This window comes from Taudactylus pleione, unplaced genomic scaffold, assembly GCF_031769625.1.
Source record: "Taudactylus pleione unplaced genomic scaffold, aTauple2 ptg000152l, whole genome shotgun sequence".
NCBI classification, from domain to species: Eukaryota; Metazoa; Chordata; class Amphibia; order Anura; family Myobatrachidae; genus Taudactylus; species Taudactylus pleione.
The window spans coordinates 2,470,402-2,498,343 of NW_028284554.1; the positions used below are offsets into that span (position 1 = coordinate 2,470,402).

General features: G+C 44.6%; 1 protein-coding gene across 1 annotated transcript in view; it reads left to right on the forward strand.

Moving 5' to 3' along the window:
* The window catches only part of LOC148522184 (phospholipid-transporting ATPase IK-like), a 295,966-nt gene that overhangs the window by 123,898 nt on the left and 144,126 nt on the right, over positions 1 to 27,942 (forward strand). The window contains 2 exon segments of the mRNA XM_088474278.1: positions 16,687 to 16,757; positions 17,195 to 17,277. Coding sequence (XP_088330404.1) covers positions 16,687 to 16,757; positions 17,195 to 17,277 — 154 coding nt within the window.

Sequence of the window (27,942 nt, forward strand, 5' to 3'; positions counted from 1 at the left end):
CCAGCTACACCAATATCCTCATCCTGTTGTACTTCAATACTGACATACTTCAGCAACTGGACTGTGGGTGCTCCTTCCAGCACTTGCAGAGGGCATGCAAATGGTGGAAGGAGCCACCTATTCCCGTCTAGTGTTGGGAAGGGCAGGCATCGCAACTGCCGGCAACGACACATTTGGACTCTCCTTGGGGATTTGTGATATCTTCTTAGAACGCACAGTTCTTTGCTGTGCTTTTGCCAGCTTAACTCTTTTCATTTTTCTTGGAGGAGGAGGGCTTCCATCGTCATGTGTAGCTGAACCACTAGTCATGGACATAGGGAAGGACCTTAGCCATTCCTTGCCACTCCGTGTCGAAAATGGCATATTGGCAAGTTTACATTTCTCCAGACGATTTAAATAAATTTTTTAAGGTCATTTTACTGAACTTTGGCTTTTTGGATTTTACATGCCCTCTACTATGACATTGGGCATCAGCCTTGGCAGACAACGTTGATGATATTTCATCGTCTATGTCAGTGGTTCTCAAACTGTGTGCCTTGGCACCCTGGGGTGCCTCAGGACACTTGCAGAGGTGCCTCAGGTTGGTGATCTAGCACAAAATAAAATTATTTATGGTCAATGTAATGTAAATATGTGGACAAACAGAAGCGCAAACCTGTCCACACCACATAATTGAACCTAAAGATGACAGGTAAGCACAATTTACTTTATTAAATTTTTTTCTGAATTTCTCAATAACAAACATTTGGCTTAGGGGTGCAGTGAAAAAAATGCTGATACTCTAGGGTGCCATGATTCAAAAAAGTTTGGGAACCACTGGTCTACGTCATGACTAGTGGCAGCAGCTTCAGCAGTAGGAGGAAGTGGTTTTTGATCTTTCCATATTTTAGTTTTAACCTACAAATTTTTGTCCTCCATTATTTCGTGTGAGTGAATAGCAACTCTAAAAATTATTTGTATGAGTGTACTCCTACAGCAGACAGGACAGCCCCTGTAAAAATTATTTGTATGAGCGTACTCCTACAGCAGACAGGGCACCCCCTGCAAAAATTATTTGTATGAGCATACCCCTACAGCAGGCAGGGCAGCCCCTGTAAAAATTATTTGTATGAGCATACCCCTACAGCAGACAGGGCAGCCCCTGTAAAAATTAGTTGTATGAGTATACCCCTACAGCAGACAGGGCAGCCCCTGTAAAAAATTATTTGTATGAGCATACCCCTGCAGCAGGGAGGGTACCCCCTGTAAAAATTATTTGTATGAGCATACCCCTACAGCAGACAGGGTTGCCCATGTAAAATTATTTTTATGAGCGTACACCTACAGCACGCAGGACACCCCCTGTAAAAATTATTTGTATGAGCGTACCCCTACAGCAGAAAGGGCACCCCCTGGACAACACAGCACTACAGCCAGCCAGCCCTATGGACTATGGACAGGACAACTGCCAGCCAATATATGGACAAGGACAACAGTAGCCAGCCCCTATGTATATATGGACAACAGTAGCCAGCCAGCCCAGCTTTTCACACTGGGGGTGGGTGAAGAGAGCACCCCTGAAGGACAGAGCATCCCCTGGACAGCACTACAGGCAGCCAGCCCCTATGGATAGGATAACTGCCAGCCCCTATATAGACAAGGACGACAGTAGCCAGCCCGCCCCTATGTATTGTATATGGACAACAGTAGCCAGCCAGCCCCTATGGTCAGCGTCAGCAACAGCTCCCTCCCTCCCTGCCTCTTCACAGTAGCCAGCCAGCAGTACTTTATTATTTTTTATTTTAGAACCAACAGTCTAAAGGTGCCCACACACATAGCGATATTTTACATGATCTGGCCGATTCCGACGCATTGGAACGACAGATCGTGTAAAATATGGCCAAATCGTGTGGAAATCGTGAGTCCCCACTCATGATCACGATGTGATGCGCGTCCCCGCTGGTCGCATATCGCATCTTCAGATCTGCCGTGCAGTAGGACACAATGCACTGTGAAAGTCTGGATGCAGGAGAGATCGTTTGAAGATTGGACACCAAATCGTGTGCAAATCGTGTGGAGATTGTGTGCCAGGAGTCCTTGTTCTTCATTATGCTGAAGATAATTGCTTGACATTGAGGACACCATTAATCCTGACCAAATCCCCAACTCCATTTGCTGAAAAGCAGCCCTAAACTTGCAAGGAACCTCCAACATTCTTCACTGTTGCCTGCAGACACTCATTATTGTAATGCTCTCCAGCACTTTGGCAACAAACTGCCTTCTGTTACAGCCAAATATTTAAAATGTTGACTTATCAGTCCAGAGCACCTACTGCCATTTTTCTGCACCCCAGTTCCTATGTCTTCGTGTATAGTTGAGTCACTTAGCCTTGTTACCACGTCGAAAGTATGGCTTTTGGCTGCAGTTCTTCCATGAAGGCCACTTCTGCCCAGACTTCTGTGAACAGCAGATGGGTGTACCTGGGTCCCACTGGTTTCTGCCAGTTCTGAGCTGATGCTACTGCTGGACATCTTCTGATTTCGAAGGGAAGTAAGCATGATGTGTCTTTCATCTGATGCACTAAGTTTCCTTGGCCAACCACTGCATCTATAGTCCTCAGCGTTGCCTGTTTCTTTGTGCTTCTTCAAAAGAGCTTGAACAACACATCTTCAAACCCCAGTCTGCTTTGAAATCTTTGCCTGGGAGAGACCTTGCTGATGCAGTATAACTACCTAATGTCTTGATGCTGTGCTCAGTCTTGCCATGGTGTATGACCTGTGATTTGAAACTTCCACAACCTCACCTTTGTAGCAGAGTTTGGCTGTTCCTCACTGAGTTTTAAGCCCCCTACACAGCTGTTTCTATTTCAGTTAATGACTGTGGGGGTGATTCAGCTTTGGACAAAATTGGAAAGCTGCAAGCAGGCAGCTTTGCAATTCTGTCCTTGCTAATATGCAAATGCAGCAGAAGGTGTATGACACCCCCTGCTGTATTTTAGATCTGAGCACTGCGACCGAGGTCGCAGGCTGGGATCACCATCACGACCATTAGTTGCAATGGTCAATGGCTGAGGCATACTCAAGCTGGCTGGCTTGCGTGGCCAGGAAGCTTAGAAACATAGACTCAGTCCCTGGCCTTGCCACTCATGGAAAACGGGGTCAACACTCCCCTATTTCAAGGAACGCTGGCTGTCTTAGCCCTAGCATTGGCCCTTAAATGCCTCTGCCTGACAAGCAGGCAGAAGCATAGAAGGGCAAATAGAAAGTATGGTGGTCACTGGGTCTTTTTCAGGACATCACCACTTAATTCATATAGATATTTTTTCATCTCCTTTCTATTTGTTTATTATTTATGTAATTTTAATTCTTTCTTATTATATTAACATTTATTATCTTGACACATCTATACTTTACACTTCACTATCACTTTTCTTCCATTTTTCGTGTGATGCTCTGGAAGTGGTCCTTTGGCTGCCACTGGACCCAAATTTGTTATTCACAGTCACCTGCCATTACCCCAGGAGATCCGGAGAGACTTACACCACACAGCTTAATCGGACACTCACTTAGCACTGAGGTCGAGTCGGGGATGCAGATGCGATCTTCAGGACTTTTTACATATGCAAGGTAGTCACGGCCCTCGATCCTCCCATTGGAGATATTGCCTCCCTAATATGCATTTATGTCCAGCTTGAGCGGTTACCACTAGCAACATCCACTATTGTTGCCGGATACCTCCCACCGGAGAAGTGACAGTGTTTAATTTATTTCTTCTCTATTTCTCCTGAGTGCATGACTTCATGTGATTTGGTCTTGAAGTCTATCCATCCAAATATTATGTATGATATATAGAGACATACTACCAAGTACATTACTATTTGAATGAGACTCTGGTCATACTGCAGGTGCAGATTACAACCCTTGATTACTGGTATATTCCAGTTCTTTTGTAGGAACCACCTCCTTTAGATATACTGAAGTTATTATCTGTGATTTTTTTTCACAGTATTTATAGTGTATATGACACTTTGATGTTCTTTTTTGAAATATTTAATTGTATATGTATATATATATTTTTTTGTTTTATTTTGACCGGTCAAATTGATGTATTGTACTAATGTCTGTCTGATATTAAATAACTTTTTATTAATTATTTTTATTTTTAGCCATATTTTCCATTCATTCCAATTAGCGCAGAGAATTAAATTGGAAGTCTGTGTTGCACCTATTTTACAGGTGCTCAGTTGGGTGTGCTATCACAAGCACACTGTGCTTTCCTGCTGCTGTATTTAAAATTCACTTTACATATATATATATATATATATATATATATATATATATATTGTAAGGCACGGCCGTACTCACATCAGCAATTACTTGAAATGTCCTGGGGTGTCACCCATTGCATCCACATGGGGAGTCCAAAAACATAGAATAAATGAGGGGCACTCACCAGTATTGCACGTATAAAAAATCAAACTTTATTCCTCACATAGTCCATAAGTGAATAATTCTCCTCAACGTTTCGGTCCCATCCGGACCATTTTCAAGAGATACATCAATGCAGCCTCCACAGCAATATCCAACCAATCCTTATGGATCCCAAATTATACTGTGCATCTCTCACTAGGGCCCTAAATAACCCCATCAATCAGCTAAATGGCACCCAAACATATCACAAACACCAGACACAAATAGACCTAACAAGCGGCACTTACCACATGTGGTCCACGAGTGTAGGGCGGCATAATCACACCGACGCTTCCTGTGTGTGAGTCGCATGTAAGGAACGACGCGGGTATAGTGACGTAGCTTCCACCACGTGGAACGCACATGTCACTTCCGCCGAGCGCATCACAGGTTCCACTAGTCTACAGACTACAACAACCAGAACCCTCCAGTGTTATTAGCCACACCCATGGGACGTAACAGTGAATATCCAGTCACAATCAGTGTTGGAGTCATCACCATGGTAACCCATTACTATGATATGATATTATAGAAAATAAATGAATACCAAACAAGAATTTACCTGTTGGCATACATATACTTAATACATCCTGGAGAACAGTCCAATATAGGGTAACCCATAGATGTGGCAAACGATAAAGAAATATTCCCCATGTGGATGCCATGGGTGACACCCCAGGGCATTACAAGTAATTGCTGATGTGAGTGCGGCCGTGCCTTACAATATATTTTGGGATCAATCTCCTGTGTGGAACATTGCTTTCTGGCCTGACACCCATACTATGATGTTTTTTGGTGCAACATATCCTATAGTGATCCCCTTCTTTTCTTTGTTTTTCCATTACGGTTTTTTTGGGGAGTGTATTGATCTGTCTCCTCGGTGCCTTCTCCATTCATATTTATTTATTTGTTTATGATTTATTTGCTGTTTGGTCATTTAACCTTTTAAGCATTTTTAGGTTGTATTCTACAGTGTTCTAAATGTCTCAGACACCACAGATTGCCTTTGACGAAGGCCTATTACAAACTGCTGAGTATGGTTTAGTATCGCTCACCGGTGATGATGCAGAAAAAATATACTTTGATCATTTAGAATTTGGTAATCTACCAGCTGAGAAACCTATTGACGTCTATCATAGATTGTTTAGGCTAAAGCGGAGAGAAATAGAATTAACATTACATGGACAATTTTTTTCTGACTATCATAGGTCCAAATGGATACCGCAAGGTTTTCGGATTTCTAATGTGCCAACTATTGGTAGTACTAGTGCATCCTTCTGTGGCAAATGGTGTGGTGTGCTAAATAAGTGCTCGCTGGATCTGATCCTATTAGTAATTGAGGAGGTCAGATTGGAACTGATCAGTATAAGAAAAGAGATCAGTGACCTGGAGAAAACTAGTCTCCCTACTCTGAGAGCAGATCGAGCGGAGAATTGGTGAGACAGGCTGCAAACACAAATAGAATCCTTTAAAGATGAATTAATTTCATTTAAAAGGAAAAAATTGCAGCCCGTCACTAATGGCTATCTTACACACCAGGTATATCGTTGGTTGATGGGTAAACCGTCCAAGGGACGGCGCCAGAGATTCTTTAGAACAAGCTGTAGTGATTGCACTGGGCATTTGGAATCAGCATCATCACATTCCGCGTCTGACTCTGATGCCTCTACCTCCCTCCCGCCAAGTGGTTTTTTAGCCACGGCCCCACGAGTGCAGTCCGGCACTACTCAAGGAGGTCATATAGGCCCCATCCGAGGCGAGGGGGGCATAAGGAGAAGAGGCAGGCGCAGGAGAAGTTGAACTTAATATTTAATTTGTCAGACCATCAATTATCTACTCATGAATCTGCTTTATTGCCTTTAGGTATGTAATTTATGCCGACTTTTAGACATGATGCTTTTCATTTCGCTGTAGATCAATTTAAATTTAAAAAGGAAATTGAGACTGAGGGAACATTTTGGTACAATGGGCCATGACCAGACATTGAATGAGGGCACCATTTCGAAACTACGGAAGCCCAGTCTGTTTGACCCTCAGTCATCAAACTCCAGTATACGTACTTTTTTAAGAATGACATCTCAAGACACTTATTCACTTGTACCAAATAAGACAGCTGGTAATTTGTCACCAGAGTTGAGACAAGCTTTGAAGTCACTGCAGAACAACCGCTCGATAGTTATATGACCAGCAGACAAGGGCGTGGCGGTTGTTCTGCAGAACTCTGTTGATTATGATCGTGAGATTAAACGTCAATTATCAGATCATAATACTTACTCAAGATGTGTTAGCAACCCAATGCCCAGGATTAAAGGTATTATCGATGTAATCATCGACAGAGCCATAAGTTGTGAGTGGTTGACTGAGGAGATTGCTGTATATTTGAAAAGTGGACCATCCTGTTTGTCCAGTGATATACACCCTCCCGAAAGTCCACAAAACATTGGTGGAATCCCCTGGCAGGCCTATAATTTCTGCCAGAGGTTCTCTACTACAGCCTTTGGCTGTATTTGTGGACAATTTCTTTCAGGATCTTGTCCCTTTGATACCAAGTTACATAAGAGATACAGGTGATTTTTTTGGACAAAATTGTATCATTAGCTAATCTTCAGGATGATGACTTGCTAGCCACACTTGATGTATCCTCTTTATACACTGTCATCCCCCATGTGGAGGGACTTTTGGCAGTGAGATCCCTATTGACAGAAAAGGGCACGATTGGGTTGCCTATTGAGTTTATTTTGGAGTTGCTTGAGCTCATCTTGGTACACAATCATTTCATGTATGAGGACGTTTATTACATACAATTGGCGGGAACCACAATGGATTCTAATGTGGCCCCGATGTATGCGACTGCCTTCATGCATGTATATGAGACCAAATATATTTTGCCCAGATTTGGTGACAGGATTATTCATTCCAACAGATTTATTGATGAAATTGTTTTGATTTGGAGGGGCACCGAGGTTGACTTTTATTCTATGTTGGATGAGCTAAACCACATAGACAGTGTGATACACCTGACTGTCCAATGCAATCGTGATGCCATTAGCTTTCTGGATGTCACTATTAATCGTAGAGGCACTAGAGTACCACTCTTTTTAAAAAGGAGACCGATCGGAACACGATCTTGCATGCAACAAGTAACCATCCACCGATTTTAAAGAACAGTCTCCCTATCTCTCAATTCATGAGGGTCATAAGAAACAACACAGACCCTGTGATGGCTGATATACAGTTGGGTGAGATGTTTGATCGTTTTCTTGCCAGAGGTTATAAGCGGAGTATAATGAGGGATGCCTCACCAGAGCACATCAGAAAGTAGCTATCAAAGCTAAGAAAGCCAAGGAACGCATGATCTTTGTTACCCAATATGATGGGGTTTCCTCACAAGTAGCTAATTCAATCAAGAAACATTGGCCAATTGTAGCCAGTGATCAAAGTTTGAGCCTTGGATGTAGAGATCCACCGATGATGGCGTACAGACGAGGCAGGAATCTGAAACAACTACTAATGCACCCCAAGAGATCGCCCACTCTAGGTGATCATACTTGGCTTATGATACAGAAGCCAGGGTGCATTAAGTGTATGGGATGTACCACCTGTCGTTCAATGATTCCAGGTTGCAGTTTTCCACAGCCACAAAATGGAAGTCCAATTCGGATATGATACAAGCTTCATTGCCAGTTGGACTATGTGGTATATTTATTAACATGCCCTTGTGGATTGTCCTACGTGGGCATGACAACTTGCACATTCCGAGAAAGAATGGCCAATCATCGGACATCAATACGACAGGCCCTTTCAAGTGGTACAACAGATAAGCCAGTGGCCCACCATTTTTTATTGTTGGGGCATCAGCTTACTTCTCTAAGATGTCGCATCATTGACTGGGTACCACCTCTAAAACGAGGTGGGGATCGTGCTCTTTATTAAAAAAGCTTGAAGCAAGATGGATTTTTCACCTTGGCACCGTATCGCCCAATGGCATTAATGAGGGCAATCCACTGAATATTTTTTTGCGCAAAGACTCCTTTTGCGCGAATTTGCTGTTGAAAACATTAATGGTGGCAGTTGACTTAATTTTAATTATTATTTTGATCAATACACTCCCACATTATTGTTGTTATGTTGATAGATATATATATATATATATATATATATATATAATAATTTTGGGGAGGTTTTTTGGTTTAGGGTAATATATGTAAATTATATGTAATTATATATTGTATTTTTTGTATTTATGAGGGTTTGGTATGTGTACATCCCTATGGTATAGATTTCTGGATACCCCCATTGATAAGTTCAGTTTCGCTATAAACAAAATATTTCTTTATCGTTTGCCACATCTTTGTGTTACCCTATATTGGACTGTTCTCCAGGATGTATTAAGTATATGTATGCCAACAGGTAAATTCTTGTTTGGTATTCATTTATTTTCTATAATATTATCCCATAGTAATGGGTTACCATGGTGATGACTCCAACACTGATTGTTACTGGATAGTCACTGTTACGTCCTGTGGGTGTGGCTAATAACACTGGAGGGTTCTGGTTGTTGTAGTCTGTAGACTAGTGGAACCTGTGATGCGCTCGGCGGAAGTGACATGTGCGTTCCACGTGGTGGAAGCTACGTTACTATACCCGCATCGTTCCTTACATGCGGCTCACACACAGGAAGCGTCAGTGTGTTTATACCGCCCTACACTCATGGATCGCATGTTGTAAGTTCCGCTTGTTAGGTCTATTTGTGTCTGGTGTTTGTGATATGTTTGGGCGCCATTTAGCTGATTGATGGGGGTATTTAGGGCCCTAGTGGGAAATGCACAGTATAATTTGGGATCCATAAGGATTGGTTGGATATTGCTGTGGAGGCTGTATAGATGTATCTCTTGAAAATGGTTCGGGTGGGACTGAAACGTTGAGGAAAATTATTCACTTATGGACTATGTGAGGATTAAAGTTTGATTCTTATATATGTGCAATACTGGTGAGTGCCCCTCATTTTTTCTATAACATATATATATATATATATATATATATATAATAGTCATTATATATATTTCTCATGATATAGAATTTTTCTTATATATTACAAGCACTTGGGGTATTTTTCTCTTTTTTCGTACAGCATATATTGTCAGTTGTGTATGAGGGCAAAGACGGTGTGATTTTTTTCAAGCTTATTTGTCCAAAATATACTGTGCTGTTTCTGAGTGAGCTGCACCCCAAATTAATAATTGCAAAAAAAACTTTTTTGCAGGTATCTAAAAAAATCTCCAGATTTCTTATTATAAATTCAATTTAATTTGAATTAAATTCAAATTAAATTGTATGTCATAAGTGTGTTATTTTGAGAGGCAGTGTATATTACTGTCCACACTCTGGACATGGTGGTGTCCCTGTCTGCAGCACCCAAAATTAAAAAGGCATTTTTTTCTGGTGTCTAAAAAAGTCTCAGGTCTTTTATAATTCAATTACATAATATATCAATGTAATATTGTGTGTTTTGAGAAGCCACAAATATTACTGTACTTTCTGGTTGCAGTGTCCCTATCAGCTGCACCTTAAAAATTCTGAGTGCAAAAAAAATTTTTTAGTGCCCAAAAACATCTCAAGTATTTAATTAAAACTGCATGGTAAAGGTAACAGTCCCTCATTTTCCTATCATATTGTATGTTCACTTGGTGTGGTAGCAGTTAAGTTCAACTACAGAAGCTTGACTCCTGTCCTCTTGTAAAAAATGATCATGGATAAGAACAGCAGCAATTCAGTACTGTTGCTAGTAGTCATACAGAGGCGTAACTAGGGTATTTGTAGACCAGGGCAATTTTAAAAAAGTGCCCACCTCCCTATGTGTGGATGTCACAAGGGGCGTGGCCACTGAAAAATGGGGTGTGTCAACACCCTTTTCTCGTCACTCTGAGAACATTCCTTTCCATTCCATATGCACCTTAATGCAGTGCCCCTTATACAGTCCCCCCTATGCAGTGCCCCCAGTAGTGGTCACCCTTATGCAGGCCCCCAGTATGCAATTCACCCAGTAGTGGTCCTCCTTATGCAGGCCCTCATTCTGCCCCTTATACAGTATCTCAGTAGTGGTCTCCCTTATGCAGGCCCCAGAAGTGCCCCTTATACAGTGCCCCCCAGTAGTGGTCTCTCTTATGCAGGCCCCCAGTAGTGCCCCTAATACAGATCCCCCAGTAGTGGTCCTCCTTATGCAGGCCCCCATTAGTGCCCCTTATACAGTACCCCAGTAGTGGTTCCCCTTATGCAGGTCCCAGAAGTGCCCCTTATACAGTGCCCCCAGTAGTGGCCCCCATTATGCAGGCCCCCAGAAATGCCCCTTATACAGTTCCCCCAGTATGCAATGCCCCCAGTAGCAGTCCCCTTATGCAGGCCCCCATTAGTGCCCCTTATAAAGTACTCCAGTAGTGGTCCCCCTTATGCAGGCCCCAGTAGTGTCCCTTATACAGTGACCCCAGTAGTACTCTCCCTTATGTTGCCAGACACCCATTAGTGCCCCTTACACAATGCCTCCCCAGTAGTGGTCCCTGTTATGCAGGCCCCCATTAGTGTCCAATGCCCCCAGTAGTGATCCCCATTAGTGCCCCTAACACAGTTCCCCCCAGTAGAGGTCTCCCTTATGCAGGCCCCCATTAGTGTCCTGTTCCCCCAGTAGTGGTCCCCCTTATGCAGCCAGGCCCCCATTAGTGCCCCTTACACAGTGCCCCCCCAGTAGTGGTCCCCCTTATGCAGGCCCCCAGTGGTTATCACACACAGACATATGCACACTAAAACATAAAAAACAGGTTTACCTGAATCCCCGCTCCTGCTGCTGTTCCTCCGTCTCCATCCTCCTGCTCGGTCCCGCTCTGCATTATGGGGGAGGTGTCATGATGTCATGACATCTCTCCAATCACACACTGCAGGAGGCAGAAGGGGGAGCTCACGAGTGAGCTCCAGCCTGGCCCTGGCAGTGGGCGCAGCAGCCAATGAGAGTCTGTCTGACTCTCATTGGCTGCTAACACACACATATCACCGCTAGGTAGTACCGGCACCGGTGGCAATGTGTGTGTAAATGTGTAGTGCGACCGCACTCACTGCGGTCTGCACTACACTGGCTGACTAGGGCAGGCCTGTTCCTTGGCCAGCGCCCCCCCCCCCCTCTCGCACCACCAGTCCCACGGTGCCCAGGGCACGAGCCCCAGTGGCCCTGCCCTAGTTACGCCATTGTAGTCATAATAATTCTTCAATATCTACTTTTAAAGAAGGTCAAGAGGTAAGAAGCAGGTGTAAGAAAAGGCACTCAAAGTCAAAACAATATTAAAGAAAACATAATTTCTAACTATGAATAGAAAAGTTACTGCCGAAAAATGTATAATTGCCAACATGCCATACACCACAGGCAGTGGCAAGCAGAGGCTCAGTCAATAGCCATTATTTCAGGAGGATGATTTTTGTGTCAAAGTAAGTGAGCCATCAGTAGCAGCAGTTTTTGCCAGTGAAAAGAATAAGCGCATTGTCATGACTGAGCAAAATACCAAAAAGCCACCTCTTCCATGTGGAATTATTATTACTCAAAGCCTGACAACATTTGTCAAGGCACTCATTAGAAAAAAGAAAAAGAAGACTTTTGTTTGGGGGGACTGCTTGTTGTGTAATCTAGACATAGATAAAACTTAACATGTATTCATTTTATTTAAGATAAGGTTGGACAGGCAATAAACACATATTACTATCGAAGGGGAATCTTATTAAGATCCTCCCAGGTGCGATTAAATGCCCTGCTGCGATAATATAAAACTTTTTTCAACGGCAGGTTGTTGAAGATAACAATGAGCCAGCAATGATTCAATGTTGCCAAAATTGCACACACCTGATAACTCGTGCACATGCCAGAGCCTGTGCATGGGGGGAATAGGTATAAAATTTGGAATTATATATCACCAAACAATCAGCTACAAACTATCATTTCTTAAACACAGCCTGCAAAATGTAAGTTAGAAGCTGATTGGTTGGTGATATATATCTCACATCAAGCGTTGATACATATGCCCTTAGTTCACAGTTGCACACATAAAAAAAGAGATACAGTATAATATATCACATTCTTATGACAAATTCTGTTTGTCAGTCTATCTTAAGCTGGGAGACAAAAAGAAATAAAAATTGCTCTATACAGCTCCCAAATAACTGGGATATCATGAAAATATAATTCTCCTCTGTTACACATGTGTATCATATCCTTCAGGCTTATATATTATTTTATCAATACCCCTCTCAAGGTCCTAATAAAGGATCAGAGAAGTTTCACAGTTTCATATTTGCTCCAGACATATTTTGTTCATATTCCCTGTTAAAGAGAGATTACATGGTAATTCTAGTGTATCATACGGAATTACTTTTATGTCACAGAGAACAAAGAAAACGCCAAATAAAAAACAAGTGTTATTAAAACATAGAGGAGAAAACGGGGAAGGGTAATACGATCTATGTTTAGATAACACAACAAGCAGTGCCCCAAACAAGAGTCTTCTTTTTCTTGATTCTACTGAGTGCATATTTTTCTGACTCTGGGAGTACCACCAATGAATACCAGTTATCATTTATGGTTAAAGTAAAACTCTCTTAAGTTGGTTTCATACAGTATGTACAAATCTTTATAATTAAAATCCTGTGTAGCTCTCACCCCTCTTTCTGTTTACAAACATTTGTCAAGGCATCTGTTGCATTTGTAGTACCAAACTAAGTAGAGGTAGGGACGTTAACAATCTAGACACCTCCTCCCTGTTATGTAATATGCAATAAATTAGTCTCTGCACTGCTCTATCCTCAACACTTCCAAAGGTGGAGATAACTGGGGCATATAGTGAAGGGTAGGGCACCACTTCACTGATGCATTTTGGAAGACATTAAGTGAGTCACTCACTAACACTGAAATCTCATTGTAATGCTGGCAGCACTGGTAATTGTCTTGATAAGCACGTTGACTGGATCCAGCACAGTGGCAATCGCAGGATTTCTAGAGGGGGGTTTCCAAATGCTTGATTTTAGAGCGAGTGTGGCCAGTCCATGAAGAGGGCAGAATTTGTACTTATCCAGCTTTAATATGTTACATACAAAGTATATTGTGTGTCATAATTTCAGCATATACAGGACCAGCGATCACAGTAAGACATTAAATGAAGCAGTAGGACTGTCCTGTCTGAGCAGAAAGTTTTTCTTCAGATGTGGGCATCATTCCAGAGCATTGGAGCAAGTCCAGGAGTCTGGGAGAGCGGCAGAAGAACTTAGTGCTGCCCTGGACATATATATGTACTTATTGGTCTCCTTATGTACTGTTTAGTGTATTATTACACAGTATTAATAATTAACCCTATTGATGGTCTATAGCAGTGCACCCCTAACAGTGCATGTTTTGCACATGTCCTAGTTGGTGCACAGGTATATTTATTACTGGCTGACCCTTTTTAAAAGATCCACAGGTGGTGCTAATCATTTCATTTGTGATACTGAGAGAAACATGCAGAACTAGTAACATTCTATTATATTACTATTTCTATTGTGGTCATGGTGTGTGCTGGGGAGGGGGGTTTCCAGGAACATGGAACCCCCCCACCCCCCTGCGTTTGCCTATGCAGCACACCCTGGACACTATGGGCCCGATTCAGACCTGGATGCTAAGCTGCAATCACTCGCTATGGGCAATTGTCGCTCATCTGCGCATGTGTATGCGTCGCAGTGCAAGCCAATCACTGCAATGGGGGTTTCATGGGCCTGCATAATTAGCATGGAGGCGTCATTGTACACATCACTTGGTTGTATTTCAGCCTGCAGTGATCGCAGTGCTTGCGGCAGGGTAGGGTCTACCTCAAGGGTTACAAGCAGCTCCGATGGCTCTCGATGTTACTGATATTACATACACTTCCTGGAGATGATGTTTGCTTATGAGCTGTGAACAATTATTTGCATCCAATAAGCAATTATTTTTAGCCAATTTTCAAATTCTTAATCTTAAAGCCAATGTTCTACTTAACTCTGAAAAGTCAGTTGAGATCTTAAAGTCACAGCAGTTAAAAGTTTACATTGTCCAACATAAACAGTTCTCTCTAAAGAGCAAAAAGGGTATCCCAGCAACATTAAAGTTAATGCATGTGCGCATTGGGGTTCACTCTGCCGTCGCTCTCTAAGACGTATAGGGCATCCTTAAGCCTTGCCGTGCGATAGCGGAATTTGCATACCCTGCCCCTGATGGCTGCGAAAGTGTGCTGCTTTGCGTCCGGGCCTGAATCGCCCCCAATGCACACATGCATTAACTTTAATGTTGCTGGGATACCCTTTTTGCTCTTTAGAGAGAACTGTTTATGTTGGACAATGTAAACTTTTAACTGCTGTGACTTTAAGATCTCAACTGTCTTTTCAGAGTTAAGTAGAACATTGGCTTTAAGTTTAAGAATTTGAAAATTGGCTAAAAATAATTGCTTATTGGATGCAAATAATTGTTCACAGCTCATAAGCTTGTGATAACATAAGCAGTTTCTTGATTGTAGAGGTGTTACACTCTGGCTGGGTAAGGTCAGAGTGCAACATCCATTTCTGTAACCCATTACTGTCCTGTCCTTTGCTCCTCACTATAACTTGTATATTTAGCAATAACCCATATACAGACCTTGAAAAAAGTTGAGGCTTATCTGCGCATGGGTGGCGCATCGCCATAAAGTGGTGGTCAGAAAGTGAGCATGATTTGGTAAAATGGGTTTTTGGGAATTGGGAACATGATTTATAAAGATCGGGTGGGGCTTATCTTTCTGATTTGCCTGTATAAATATATTATAGTATGTATAAGTTCCATGGAAAGTGAGAGGTCTTCTATTTTTAAGTGCGTGTTTGTTCTGTGTTATGACTATTACCTCTAATATCTCTATATTACTGAGTTATGTTTCACTTCTAGTGGATAGAAATTGTCAGCGACAGAAAATTTACATATTTACCATTTTATTACACTTAGACAAACAATTTGTATGGATATTACAAGCCATCTAAGGATGTGATGAATGACGTGTGGGAGTGTGCAATAGTGCGTACATGGGGGCTGATTCATCATTGGATGCATATACAGTATGTGGATACTAATGCAGACTCAAATTATCAGGATTTACGCAAGCGCAGGACCCATTCTGCGCATGTGCAAAACGGGTCTACGATCCTGCATGCAGACTGGCAGGAGTCTGTAATTGATTGACAGTCTGCTGCCATTTTTGGGTGGGGAGGGGGCAGCGATGGTCTCTGTTTCCCAAAACAGAGGCGTGTTACAGCCATTGGGGGAGGGGGAGAAGGAAGAGGCTAGGATCTCCATCGGCTGACGGAGATTTCATGGCCTTTTCCTCTCATCTGCAGTGGCCGGGTTGTGTAACTCCATGGGTCACTCATCCAGCCAAAGGGATCGCAGATGATCTGGTTCTGTGTTGTATAATGCAGCTCGGATCGGTAATGCAGCAGGAGGTGTGACGCCTCCTGCTGCATTATCATAATACAACTATCTCAGCTGCTACCAGGGTAGCAGCTGTGATGGCTCTTGCGACCAAAGCAGAATCAGCCCCACAGTCACACTGGATGATATCATCCTATATTGTCTAATGTGTACCCAGCTTAAGTGTTTCTGCATTACCAAGTATATCTGCATTTCCAAGATTATCTGCATTCCCTGCCACTGTAGTCTCCCTCTTAAAGATATCACTATACTTGCTGTCAACCACACCCAGGGGGTTCATAACATATTACAGACCCTCCAACATTTATGATTGCAGTCACCCATGTTAGAAATACACTTTTTACCAATTTGTTAATTCACAGTGACAGTAATTGTAAATGATGTGGGAATTCTTGGAACAGAGCATTTTGAAAGGTGTATTGCTGTATATGACTACTAATGTAAATATTCCCCTTTTCTGTAGCAATACAGTACACTTGATCTACCAGAATGTTTTGTAATGTAGGCATTACATTCCATATGTGAGGTGACAATCCCAGCTGTCCCAGCTGCTGTGAAGTGTGAAGTTCCGTGTGGGAATTCAAAGGTCTTTTTAAGGAAGGGATTGGTGTTGTGGACAGATCACACTGCTCCCTCCTAGGCACAAGCTCATTTTGTCCTTGTTTAAGCCAAGACCAATGCTGGGTAGTACTTTGAAGTGGTTTTCTGTGCAATATATTAATTGTGTATTTTCCTTATTTACAGGCGGACATGTTACTGCTGTACAGTACAGAACCAAATAGTCTGTGTTATGTAGAAACTGCAGGCATTGATGGGTATAGTATGCTATATGTTTCTCTCAAAATGTAATGAATAACAAATTCATACACCATATAGACTATGAAACCAGAAGCTTGTTTAAAAAGTGTTCAAACCTCTGATTTATCACAAATGGATGTAAGAAAAATATATGAAACAGCCTCTAAATATATAAAGGCAGATCTGATATACTAGACATTACAACTATAAATACATTAAGAGCAGGTGTTATCATAATTAAGAGCTTCTTCCTCTGTATAAATGCTCTGTTACCAATAAATATTTTATCAATGACCTGTAGATGTCCTATGTATTTTATAGGAAACATACATTATTTACTCTCATAAACAAATCATTTATTTATCAGTTATGTTTAAGCCATAGTAAGATACTGTATCTAATATATTAGTATATTTATTATATCCTCACTGCGTATACTGTATCCTATTGGCAGAGAGACTAACCTGAAGTTCCGTCAGTCCCTGGTGGTCACACACTGTGCCTTACATAATGAACAAGCATTGGCAGAATTTGATGGTGAGTAATTGTTTGATTTGCAATTTGTTGGAAGTAACACTACATTAAATATCTGTAATGCTTGATGGTTAGAAAATATGATTGTTAGCAAATAATTGTCCAGTCGTTTTCAGTGGCGTAACTAGGGCAGGGCGAGCGGGGTGTGTGCCCTGGGCACCGTTGGACCGGCGGCGCGGGGGGCGCCACCAGCCACGGTGCCTGCCCGCCCTAGTTAGCCAGTGTAGCGCCAACCGCAATGAGTGCGGTCAGCGCTACACATTTACACAGGACCGGCGCTAGGCTTCCAGTGCCGGTCCTGTGCTTCACACCTGAGCCCGTTCCCTCCCCCTGAGCGCTTGCCCAATAGTGCTAGGAGGCGGGCTCAGGCTGTGCATAACACACGCATCGCCGCCAGCGCTGGCGGCGATGCGTGTGTTAAACAGCAGCCAATGAGAGTCAGATAGACTCTCATTGACTGCTGCAGCACCCACTGCAAGAGCCGTACTTCCGTCCAGCTCCTGCAGTGGGTAATGGGACTGACGTCATGACACCATGACGTCTGTCCCATAATGCTGAGCGCGCCAGCCCAGGCGGGAGCGGTGCTGCGAGCAGGACCAGGACCAGAGATTCAGGTAAGTATATTTTTATGTATGTATATATATATATATATATATATTTTTTTTTTTTTAACCTATCTGCACAACGGGGGAGGGGGGTGGCCACTACTGGGGGGACCTCTACTGGGGGAGGGGTGGCTACTACTGCGGGCGCCATTGGGAGGACCTCTACTGGGGGGGGCTACTCTACTGGGGACTACTACTTGGGGGGGAACATTATAAAAGGGGCCTACTACTAGAGGCACTGCACTCAGGGGACCACTAGTGGGGGCAATAATAGGAAGGGCCACTACAGGGGGCACTGGATAGAGGGGATCACTACAGGGTGCTTGCATAAGGGGACCACTACTGGGAAAACTGCATGGGGGCACTATATAAAGGGCACTGCATAGGGGGGGACTACTACTGGGGGCACCATATAAAGGGCACTGCATAAGGGGATACCGCTACTGGGTGCACTGCATTGTGGGGACTGCTACTGGGGGCACTGCATAAGGGGGAACACTACGTGGGGCACTGCATTTGGGGGGGCCGCTACTGGGGGTACTGAGTAAGGGGAACTATTTGGGGGCTGTGTAAGGGGGACCACTACTGGGGATACTGTATAAGGGGCACTACTATGGGCCTGCATAAGAGGGACCACAACTGCATACTGGGGGTACTGTATAAGGGCTACTACTGGGGTTAAGGTGCATATGGATAGGAATGTTCAGCGTGAAAATAAAGGGGTGTGTCATGTTGACACGCCCCATTTTTAAGTGACCACGCCCATCTTTTTTCCGTGCGCGCCTTCAGCGCGCACATATCAGGATGTTGGGGGGGGGGCTCCCTTTTCAAATTTGCCCTGGGCTCCAAATACCCTAGTTACGCCACTGGTCGTTTTACTTGCTATTGATCTTTCTGGTGTACAGTAATAAATTCAGTCCTAACAATAGACATTGCAAGCCATGGCACAGGGACATAAGGGATCTGGTGAGAGTTTTTAGAAGTGGAGATGTTGCCCATAGCAACCAATTAGATTCTAGCTATTTTCTATAAGGTGCTAGTTAATGTTAAGTGAATTCTGATTGGTTGCTATGGGCAAAATCTCAATTATTAAAAACTCTCACTTTAGTGTATATATATTAGGGGTGTGCACCGGCCACTTTTCGTGTTTTGTGTTTTGGTTTTGGATCTGGATCTTTCTTCGTGTTTTGGATCTGGATTGGTTTTGCCAAAACCACCCTTCCGTGTTTTGGGTTCTGGGTTTTGTGTTTTGGATCTGTATTTTTTTTTAAAAAAGCATAAAAACAGCTAAAATCACAGAATTTGTAGGTTTTTCTGCTCCTATGCTATTATTAACCTCAATAACCTTAATTTCCACTCATTTCCAGTCTATTCTGAACACCTCACACCTCACAATAGTGTTTTTATGTCCAAAACGTTGCACCGAGGTAGCTGGATGACTATGCTAAGCGACACGAGTGGGCGGCACAAACACGTGACCCATCTAGGCGTGAAACTGCAGTGGCAGACAGGATGGCAGTTTGAAAAACTAGGCCCCAAACTGTACATAATGCAAAGAAAAAAAAGAGGTGCAAGATGGAATTGTCCTTGGGCCCTCCCACCCACCCTTATGTTGTATAAACAGGACATGCACACTTTAACAAACCAATCATTTCAGCGCCAGGGTCTGCCACACAACTGTGGCTGAAATGATTGGTTCATTTGGGCCCCCACAAAACAAGCTGGCAATTAATGTGTCCCTGCACAAACTGGCTCTATGGAGGCAAGATGTCATCCTCATCCTCCTCATCCACCGATTCCTCACCCTCTTCAGTGTGTACATCCTCATCCTCACAAAGTATTAACTCGTCCCCACTTGAATCCACCACCACAGGTCCCTCTGTACCTTCTGGAGGCTGGTCTCCCTGGAAGAGCTGATAATTCATTTTGATGAACATCATCTTCTCCACATTCTGTGGAAGCAACCTCCTACGCCTTTCGCTGACAAGGTTCCCGGCTGCACTAAACACTCTTTCGGAGTACACACTGGAGGGGGGGCAACTCAGGTAAAATAGAGCCAGTTTGTACAGGGGCCTCCAAATTGCCTCTTTTTCCTGCCAGTACAGGTATGGACTGTCTGCCATGCCTACTTGGATGCTGTCACCGATGTAATCCTCCACCATTCTGTCAATGGTGACAGTATCATATGCAGTGACAGTAGACATGTCAGAAATTGTTGCCAGGTCCTTCAGTCCGGACCAGATGTCCAAACTTGGTCCTGCCTGCCCTGCATCACCGCCAGCGGGTTGCTTAGGATACCTAAGTTTTTTCCTGGCAGCCCCAGTTGCAGGAGAAAATGAAGAAGGAGCCGTTGACGTGTCACGTTCCGCTTCAGCTGACAGTGTGTTCACCAGCAGGTCTTTGCACCTCTGCAGGCTTGTGTCGGCCGGAAAGAGAGACACCACATAGGCTTTAAACCTAGGATCGAGCACGGTGGCCAAAACGTAGTGGTCTGATTTCAACAGATTGACCACCCTGGAATCCTGGCAAAGCGAATGAAGGGCTTCATCCACAAGTCCCACATGCCGAGCGGAATCGCTCCGTCTTAGCTCCTCCTTCACTTTCTCCAGCTGCTTCTGCAAAAGCCTGATGAGGGGAATGACCTGACTCAAGCTGGCAGTGTCTGAACTGACTTCACATGTGGCAAGTTCGAAGGGCTGGAGAACCTTGCACAACACGGAAATCATTCTCCACTGCGCTTGAGTCAGGTGCATACCCCCTCCTTTGCCTATGTCATAGGTGGATGTATAGGCTTGTATGGCCTTTTGCTGCTCCTCCATCCTCTGAAGCATATAGAGGGTTGAGTTCCACCGCGTCACAACCTCTTGCTTCAGGTGATGGCGGGGCAGGTTCAAGAGTGTTTGCTGGCGCTCCAGTCTTCGGCACGCAGTCGCTGAATGGCGAAAGTGGCCAGAAATTTTTCGGGCCACCCAAAGCGTCTCCTGCACGCCCCTGTCGCTTTTCAGAAAATTCTGCACCACCAAGTTTATTGTGTGAGCAAAACATGGGACGTGCTGGAATTTGCCCAGATGTAATGCCCGCACAATATTGGTGGCGTTGTCAGATATCACAAATCCCCAGGAGAGTCTAAGTGGGGTAAGCCACTGGGCGATGATTTCCCTCAGTTTCTCTAAGAGGTTGTCGGCAGTGTGCCTCTTACTGAAACCGGTGATACACAGCGTAGCCTGCCTTGTAACGAGCTGGCATTTCTGAGATGCTGCTACTGGTGACGCTGCTGCTGTTGCTGCGTAAGGTGATACATCTACCCAGTGGGCTGTCACAGTCATATAGTCCTTAGTCTGCCCTGTTCCACTTGTCCACATGTCCGTGGTTAAGTGGACATTGTGTACAACTGCATTTTTCAGGACACTGAGGACACTTTTTCTGACGTTTCTGTACAGTCTCGGTATCGCCTGCCTAGTGAAGTGGAATCTAGACGGGATTTGGAACCGGGGACACACTACCTCCATCAATTGTCTAAATCCCACTGCACTAATGGCGGATACCGGACGCACGTCTAACACCAACATAGCAGTCAAGGCCTCAGTTATACGTTTTGCTTCAGGATGACTGCTGTCGTACTTCATCCTCCTCGCTAAGGACTGTTGGAGGGTCAATTGTTTAGTAAAAGTAGTGGTGTTCCTACTTCCTCACTGGGATGATGAACGACTCCCAGCAGCAGCAACAGCAGCAGCAGTAGGCGTAGCAATGCAGGATCCTCCAGAGGAATCCCGGATAGGAGAGTCAGTCATGCCAGTGACATGGCCTGCAGGACTACTTCCGATCCTGACTAAGGAGGAAATTGACGAGGAGGGAGTTGACGGTGTGGTTTGCAGGCGCTTGGATACAACAGGACAATGGGATTTAGGTGTCCCTGGACTGCTTACGGTCTTAGCCAAAGTTTCTGAACTTGACAGTAACTTTTTATGAACGCGCTGCAGGTGCCGTATAAGGGAGGATGTTCCTAGGTGGTTGACGTCCCTACCCCTACTTATTTCACCTTTACATATGGTACATATGGCAAGACAGTTGTTGTCCGGATTTGGATAGAAATATTGCCAGACCAAAGAGGTGGAATGTTTGGACTTCTGCCCAGGCATGACCGTGATGGGCTTTTTCATCCCACGGACAACAACTGTCTCCCCCGGAGCCTGATTTAAACAAACCACATCACCATCAGAATCCTCCTCGCCAACTTCCTCCTCAGCGCCAGCTACACCAGTATCCTCATCCTGTTGTACTTCAACAGTGACATCTTCAATTTGCATATCAGCAAGTGGACTGTGGGTGCTCCTTTCAGCACTTGCAGGGGGCGTGCAAATGGTGGAAAGAGCCACCTCTTCCCGTCCAGTGCTGGGAAGGTCAGGCATCGCAACCACCACCACACTTGGACTCTCCTTGGGGATTTGTGATATCTTCTTAGAAAGCACAGTTCTTCGCTGTGCTTTTGCCAGCTTAACTCTTTTGATTTTTTTAGTGGGAGGAGGGCTTCCATCGTCATGTGAAGCTGAACCACTAGTCATGAACATACTAGGGATCGACCTTAGCCGTTCCTTGCCACTCCGTGTCGTAAATGGCATATTGGCAAGTTTACGTTTCTCTTCAGCTGATTTAAATGTCTTTTTCAAGGTCATTTTCCTGAACTTTGCCATTTGGGATTGTATGTGCCCTCTACTATGACATTGGGCATCGGCCTTGGCAGACGACGTTGATGGCATGTTATCATCTATGTCATGACTAGTGGCAGCAGCTTCAGCACTAGGAGGAAGTGGTTCTTGATCTTTCTCTATTTTATTTTTATCGGAGAAAGTTTGGTCCTCCATTTATGTTATATCGATTTGATATATACGTGCGGCTAAACACAGAAAATAATTTTTTTTTTGGTTTGGACTGGAGTGTACTTTGTGGGTTACAGCACCCTTTAACAGTCAAGCCAGCCGGCCCTTTACTTATGACACAGGCGCACGCTTGGCACTACTTTGTTGATGCACGTGCGGCTACTGCGCACACAATTCACAAACACAGAAAATAATTTTTTTTTGGTTTGGACTGGAGTGTACTTTCGGGGGTTACAGCACCCTTTAACGGTCAAGCCAGCCGGCCCTTTACTTATGACACAGGCGCACGATTGGCACTACTTTGTTGATGCACGTGCGGCTACTGCGCACACAATTCACAAACACAGAAAATAATTTTTTTTTGGTTTGGACTGGAGTGTACTTTGGGGGTTACAGCACCCTTTAACGGTCAAGCCAGCCGGCCCTTTACTTATGACACAGGCGCACGCTTGGCACTACTTTGTTGATGCACGTGCGGCTACTGCGCACACAATTCACAAACACAGAAAATAATTTTTTTTTGGTTTGGACTGGAGTGTACTTTCGGGGGTTACAGCACCCTTTAACGGTCAAGCCAGCCGGCCCTTTACTTATGACACAGGCGCACGCTTGGCACTACTTTGTTGATGCACGTGCGGCTACTGCGCACACAATTCACAAACACAGAAAATAATTTTTTTTTGGTTTGGACTGGAGTGTACTTTCGGGGGTTACAGCACCCTTTAACGGTCAAGCCAGCCGGCCCTTTACTTATGACACAGGCGCACGCTTGGCACTACTTTGTTGATGCACGTGCGGCTACTGCGCACACAATTCACAAACACAGAAAATAATTTTTTTTTTGGTTTGGACTGGAGTGTACTTTCGGGGGTTACAGCACCCTTTAACGGTCAAGCCAGCCGGCCCTTTACTTATGACACAGGCGCACGCTTGGCACTACTTTGTTGATGCACGTGCGGCTACTGCGCACACAATTCACAAACACAGAAAATAATTTTTTTTTTGGTTTGGACTGGAGTGTACTTTCGGGGGTTACAGCACCCTTAACGGTCAAGCCAGCCAGCCCTTTACTTATGACACAGGCGCACGCTTGGCACTACTTTGTTGATGCACGTGCGGCTACTGCGCACACAATTCACAAACACAGAAAATAATTTTTTTTTTGGTTTGGACTGGAGTGTACTTTCGGGGGTTACAGCACCCTTAACGGTCAAGCCAGCCGGCCCTTTACTTATGACACAGGCGCACGCTTGGCACTACTTTGTTGATGCACGTGCGGCTACTGCGCACACAATTCACAAACACAGAAAATAATTTTTTTTTGGTTTGGACTGGAGTGTACTTTCGGGGGTTACAGCACCCTTTAAGGGTCAAGCCAGCCGGCCCTTTACTTATGACACAGGCGCACGCTTGGCACTACTTTGTTGATGCACGTGCGGCTACTGCGCACACAATTCACAAACACAGAAAATAATTTTTTTTTTGGTTTGGACTGGAGTGTACTTTCGGGGGTTACAGCACCCTTAACGGTCAAGCCAGCCGGCCCTTTACTTATGACACAGGCGCACGCTTGGCACTACTTTGTTGATGCACGTGCGGCTACTGCGCACACAATTCACAAACACAGAAAATAATTTTTTTTTGGGTTTGGACTGGAGTGTACTTTCGGGGGTTACAGCACCCTTAACGGTCAAGCCAGCCGGCCCTTTACTTATGACACAGGCGCACGCTTGGCACTACTTTGTTGATGCACGTGCGGCTACTGCGCACACAATTCACAAACACAGAAAATAATTTTTTTTTTGGTTTGGACTGGAGTGTACTTTCGGGGGTTACAGCACCCTTAACGGTCAAGCCAGCCGGCCCTTTACTTATGACACAGGCGCACGCTTGGCACTACTTTGTTGATGCATGTGCGGCTACTGCGCACACAATTCACAAACACAGAAAATAATTTTTTTTTTGGTTTGGACTGGAGTGTACTTTCGGGGGTTACAGCACCCTTAACGGTCAAGCCAGCCGGCCCTATACTTATGACACAGGCGCACGCTTGGCACTACTTTGTTGATGCACGTGCGGCTACTGCGCACACAATTCACAAACACAGAAAATAATTTTTTTTTTGGTTTGGACTGGAGTGTACTTTCGGGGGTTACAGCACCCTTAACGGTCAAGCCAGCCGGCCCTTTACTTATGACACAGGCGCACGCTTGGCACTACTTTGTTGATGCACGTGCGGCTACTGCGCACACAATTCACAAACACAGAAAATAATTTTTTTTTTGGTTTGGACTGGAGTGTACTTTCGGGGGTTACAGCACCCTTAACGGTCAAGCCAGCCGGCCCTTTACTTATGACACAGGCGCACGCTTGGCACTACTTTGTTGATGCACGTGCGGCTACTGCGCACACAATTCACAAACACAGAAAATAATTTTTTTTTTGGTTTGGACTGGAGTGTACTTTCGGGGGTTACAGCACCCTTAACGGTCAAGCCAGCCGGCCCTTTACTTATGACACAGGCGCACGCTTGGCACTACTTTGTTGATGCACGTGCGGCTACTGCGCACACAATTCACAAACACAGAAAATAATTTTTTTTTGGTTTGGACTGGAGTGTTCTTTCGGGGGTTACAGCACCCTTTAACGGTCAAGCCAGCCGGCCCTTTACTTATGACACAGGCGCACGCTTGGCACTACTTTGTTGATGCACGTGCGGCTACTGCGCACACAATTCACAAACACAGAAAATAATTTTTTTTTTGGTTTGGACTGGAGTGTACTTTCGGGGGTTACAGCACCCTTTAACGGTCAAGCCAGCCGGCCCTTTACTTATGACACAGGCGCACGCTTGGCACTACTTTGTTGATGCACGTGCGGCTACTGCGCACACAATTCACAAACACAGAAAATAATTTTTTTTTTGGTTTGGACTGGAGTGTACTTTCGGGGGTTACAGCACCCTTAACGGTCAAGCCAGCCGGCCCTTTACTTATGACACAGGCGCACGCTTGGCACTACTTTGTTGATGCACGTGCAGCTACTGCGCACACAATTCACAAACACAGAAAATAATTTTTTTTTTGGTTTGGACTGGAGTGTACTTTCGGGGGTTACAGCACCCTTAACGGTCAAGCCAGCCGGCCCTTTACTTATGACACAGGCGCACGCTTGGCACTACTTTGTTGATGCACGTGCGGCTACTGCGCACACAATTCACAAACACAGAAAATAATTTTTTTTTGGTTTGGACTGGAGTGTACTTTCGGGGGTTACAGCACCCTTTAACGGTCAAGCCAGCCGGCCCTTTACTTATGACACAGGCGCACGCTTGGCACTACTTTGTTGATGCACGTGCGGCTACTGCGCACACAATTCACAAATACAGAAAATAATTTTTTTTTTGGTTTGGACTGGAGTGTACTTTCGGGGGTTACAGCACCCTTAACGGTCAAGCCAGCCGGCCCTTTACTTATGACACAGGCGCACGCTTGGCACTACTTTGTTGATGCACGTGCGGCTACTGCGCACACAATTCACAAACACAGAAAATAATTTTTTTTTGGGTTTGGACTGGAGTGTACTTTCGGGGGTTACAGCACCCTTAACGGTCAAGCCAGCCGGCCCTTTACTTATGACACAGGCGCACGCTTGGCACTACTTTGTTGATTCACGTGCGGCTACTGCGCACACAATTCACAAACACAGAAAATAATTTTTTTTTTGGTTTGGACTGGAGTGTACTTTCGGGGGTTACAGCACCCTTAACGGTCAAGCCAGCCGGCCCTTTACTTATGACACAGGCGCACACTTGGCACTACTTTGTTGATGCATGTGCGGCTACTGCGCACACAATTCACAAACACAGAAAATAATTTTTTTTTTGGTTTGGACTGGAGTGTACTTTCGGGGGTTACAGCACCCTTAACGGTCAAGCCAGCCGGCCCTTTACTTATGACACAGGCGCACGCTTGGCACTACTTGGTTGATGCACGTGCGGCTACTGCGCACACAATTCACAAACACAGAAAATAATTTTTTTTTTGGTTTGGACTGGAGTGTACTTTCGGGGGTTACAGCACCCTTAACGGTCAAGCCAGCCGGCCCTTTACTTATGACACAGGCGCACGCTTGGCACTACTTTGTTGATGCACGTGCGGCTACTGCGCACACAATTCACAAACACAGAAAATAATTTTTTTTTTGGTTTGGACTGGAGTGTACTTTCGGGGGTTACAGCACCCTTAACGGTCAAGCCAGCCGGCCCTTTACTTATGACACAGGCGCACGCTTGGCACTACTTTGTTGATGCACGTGCGGCTACTGCGCACACAATTCACAAACACAGAAAATAATTTTTTTTTTGGTTTGGACTGGAGTGTACTTTCGGGGGTTACAGCACCCTTAACGGTCAAGCCAGCCGGCCCTTTACTTATGACACAGGCGCACGCTTGGCACTACTTTGTTGATGTACGTGCGGCTACTGCGCACACAATTCACAAACACAGAAAATAATTTTTTTTTTGGTTTGGACTGGAGTGTACTTTCGGGGGTTACAGCACCCTTAACGGTCAAGCCAGCCGGCCCTTTACTTATGACACAGGCGCACGCTTGGCACTACTTTGTTGATGCATGTGCGGCTACTGCGCACACAATTCACAAACACAGAAAATAATTTTTTTTTTGGTTTGGACTGGAGTGTACTTTCGGGGGTTACAGCACCCTTAACGGTCAAGCCAGCCGGCCCTATACTTATGACACAGGCGCACGCTTGGCACTACTTTGTTGATGCACGTGCGGCTACTGCGCACACAATTCACAAACACAGAAAATAATTTTTTTTTTGGTTTGGACTGGAGTGTACTTTCGGGGGTTACAGCACCCTTAACGGTCAAGCCAGCCGGCCCTTTACTTATGACACAGGCGCACGCTTGGCACTACTTTGTTGATGCACGTGCGGCTACTGCGCACACAATTCACAAACACAGAAAATAATTTTTTTTTTGGTTTGGACTGGAGTGTACTTTCGGGGGTTACAGCACCCTTAACGGTCAAGCCAGCCGGCCCTTTACTTATGACACAGGCGCACGCTTGGCACTACTTTGTTGATGCACGTGCGGCTACTGCGCACACAATTCACAAACACAGAAAATAATTTTTTTTTTGGTTTGGACTGGAGTGTACTT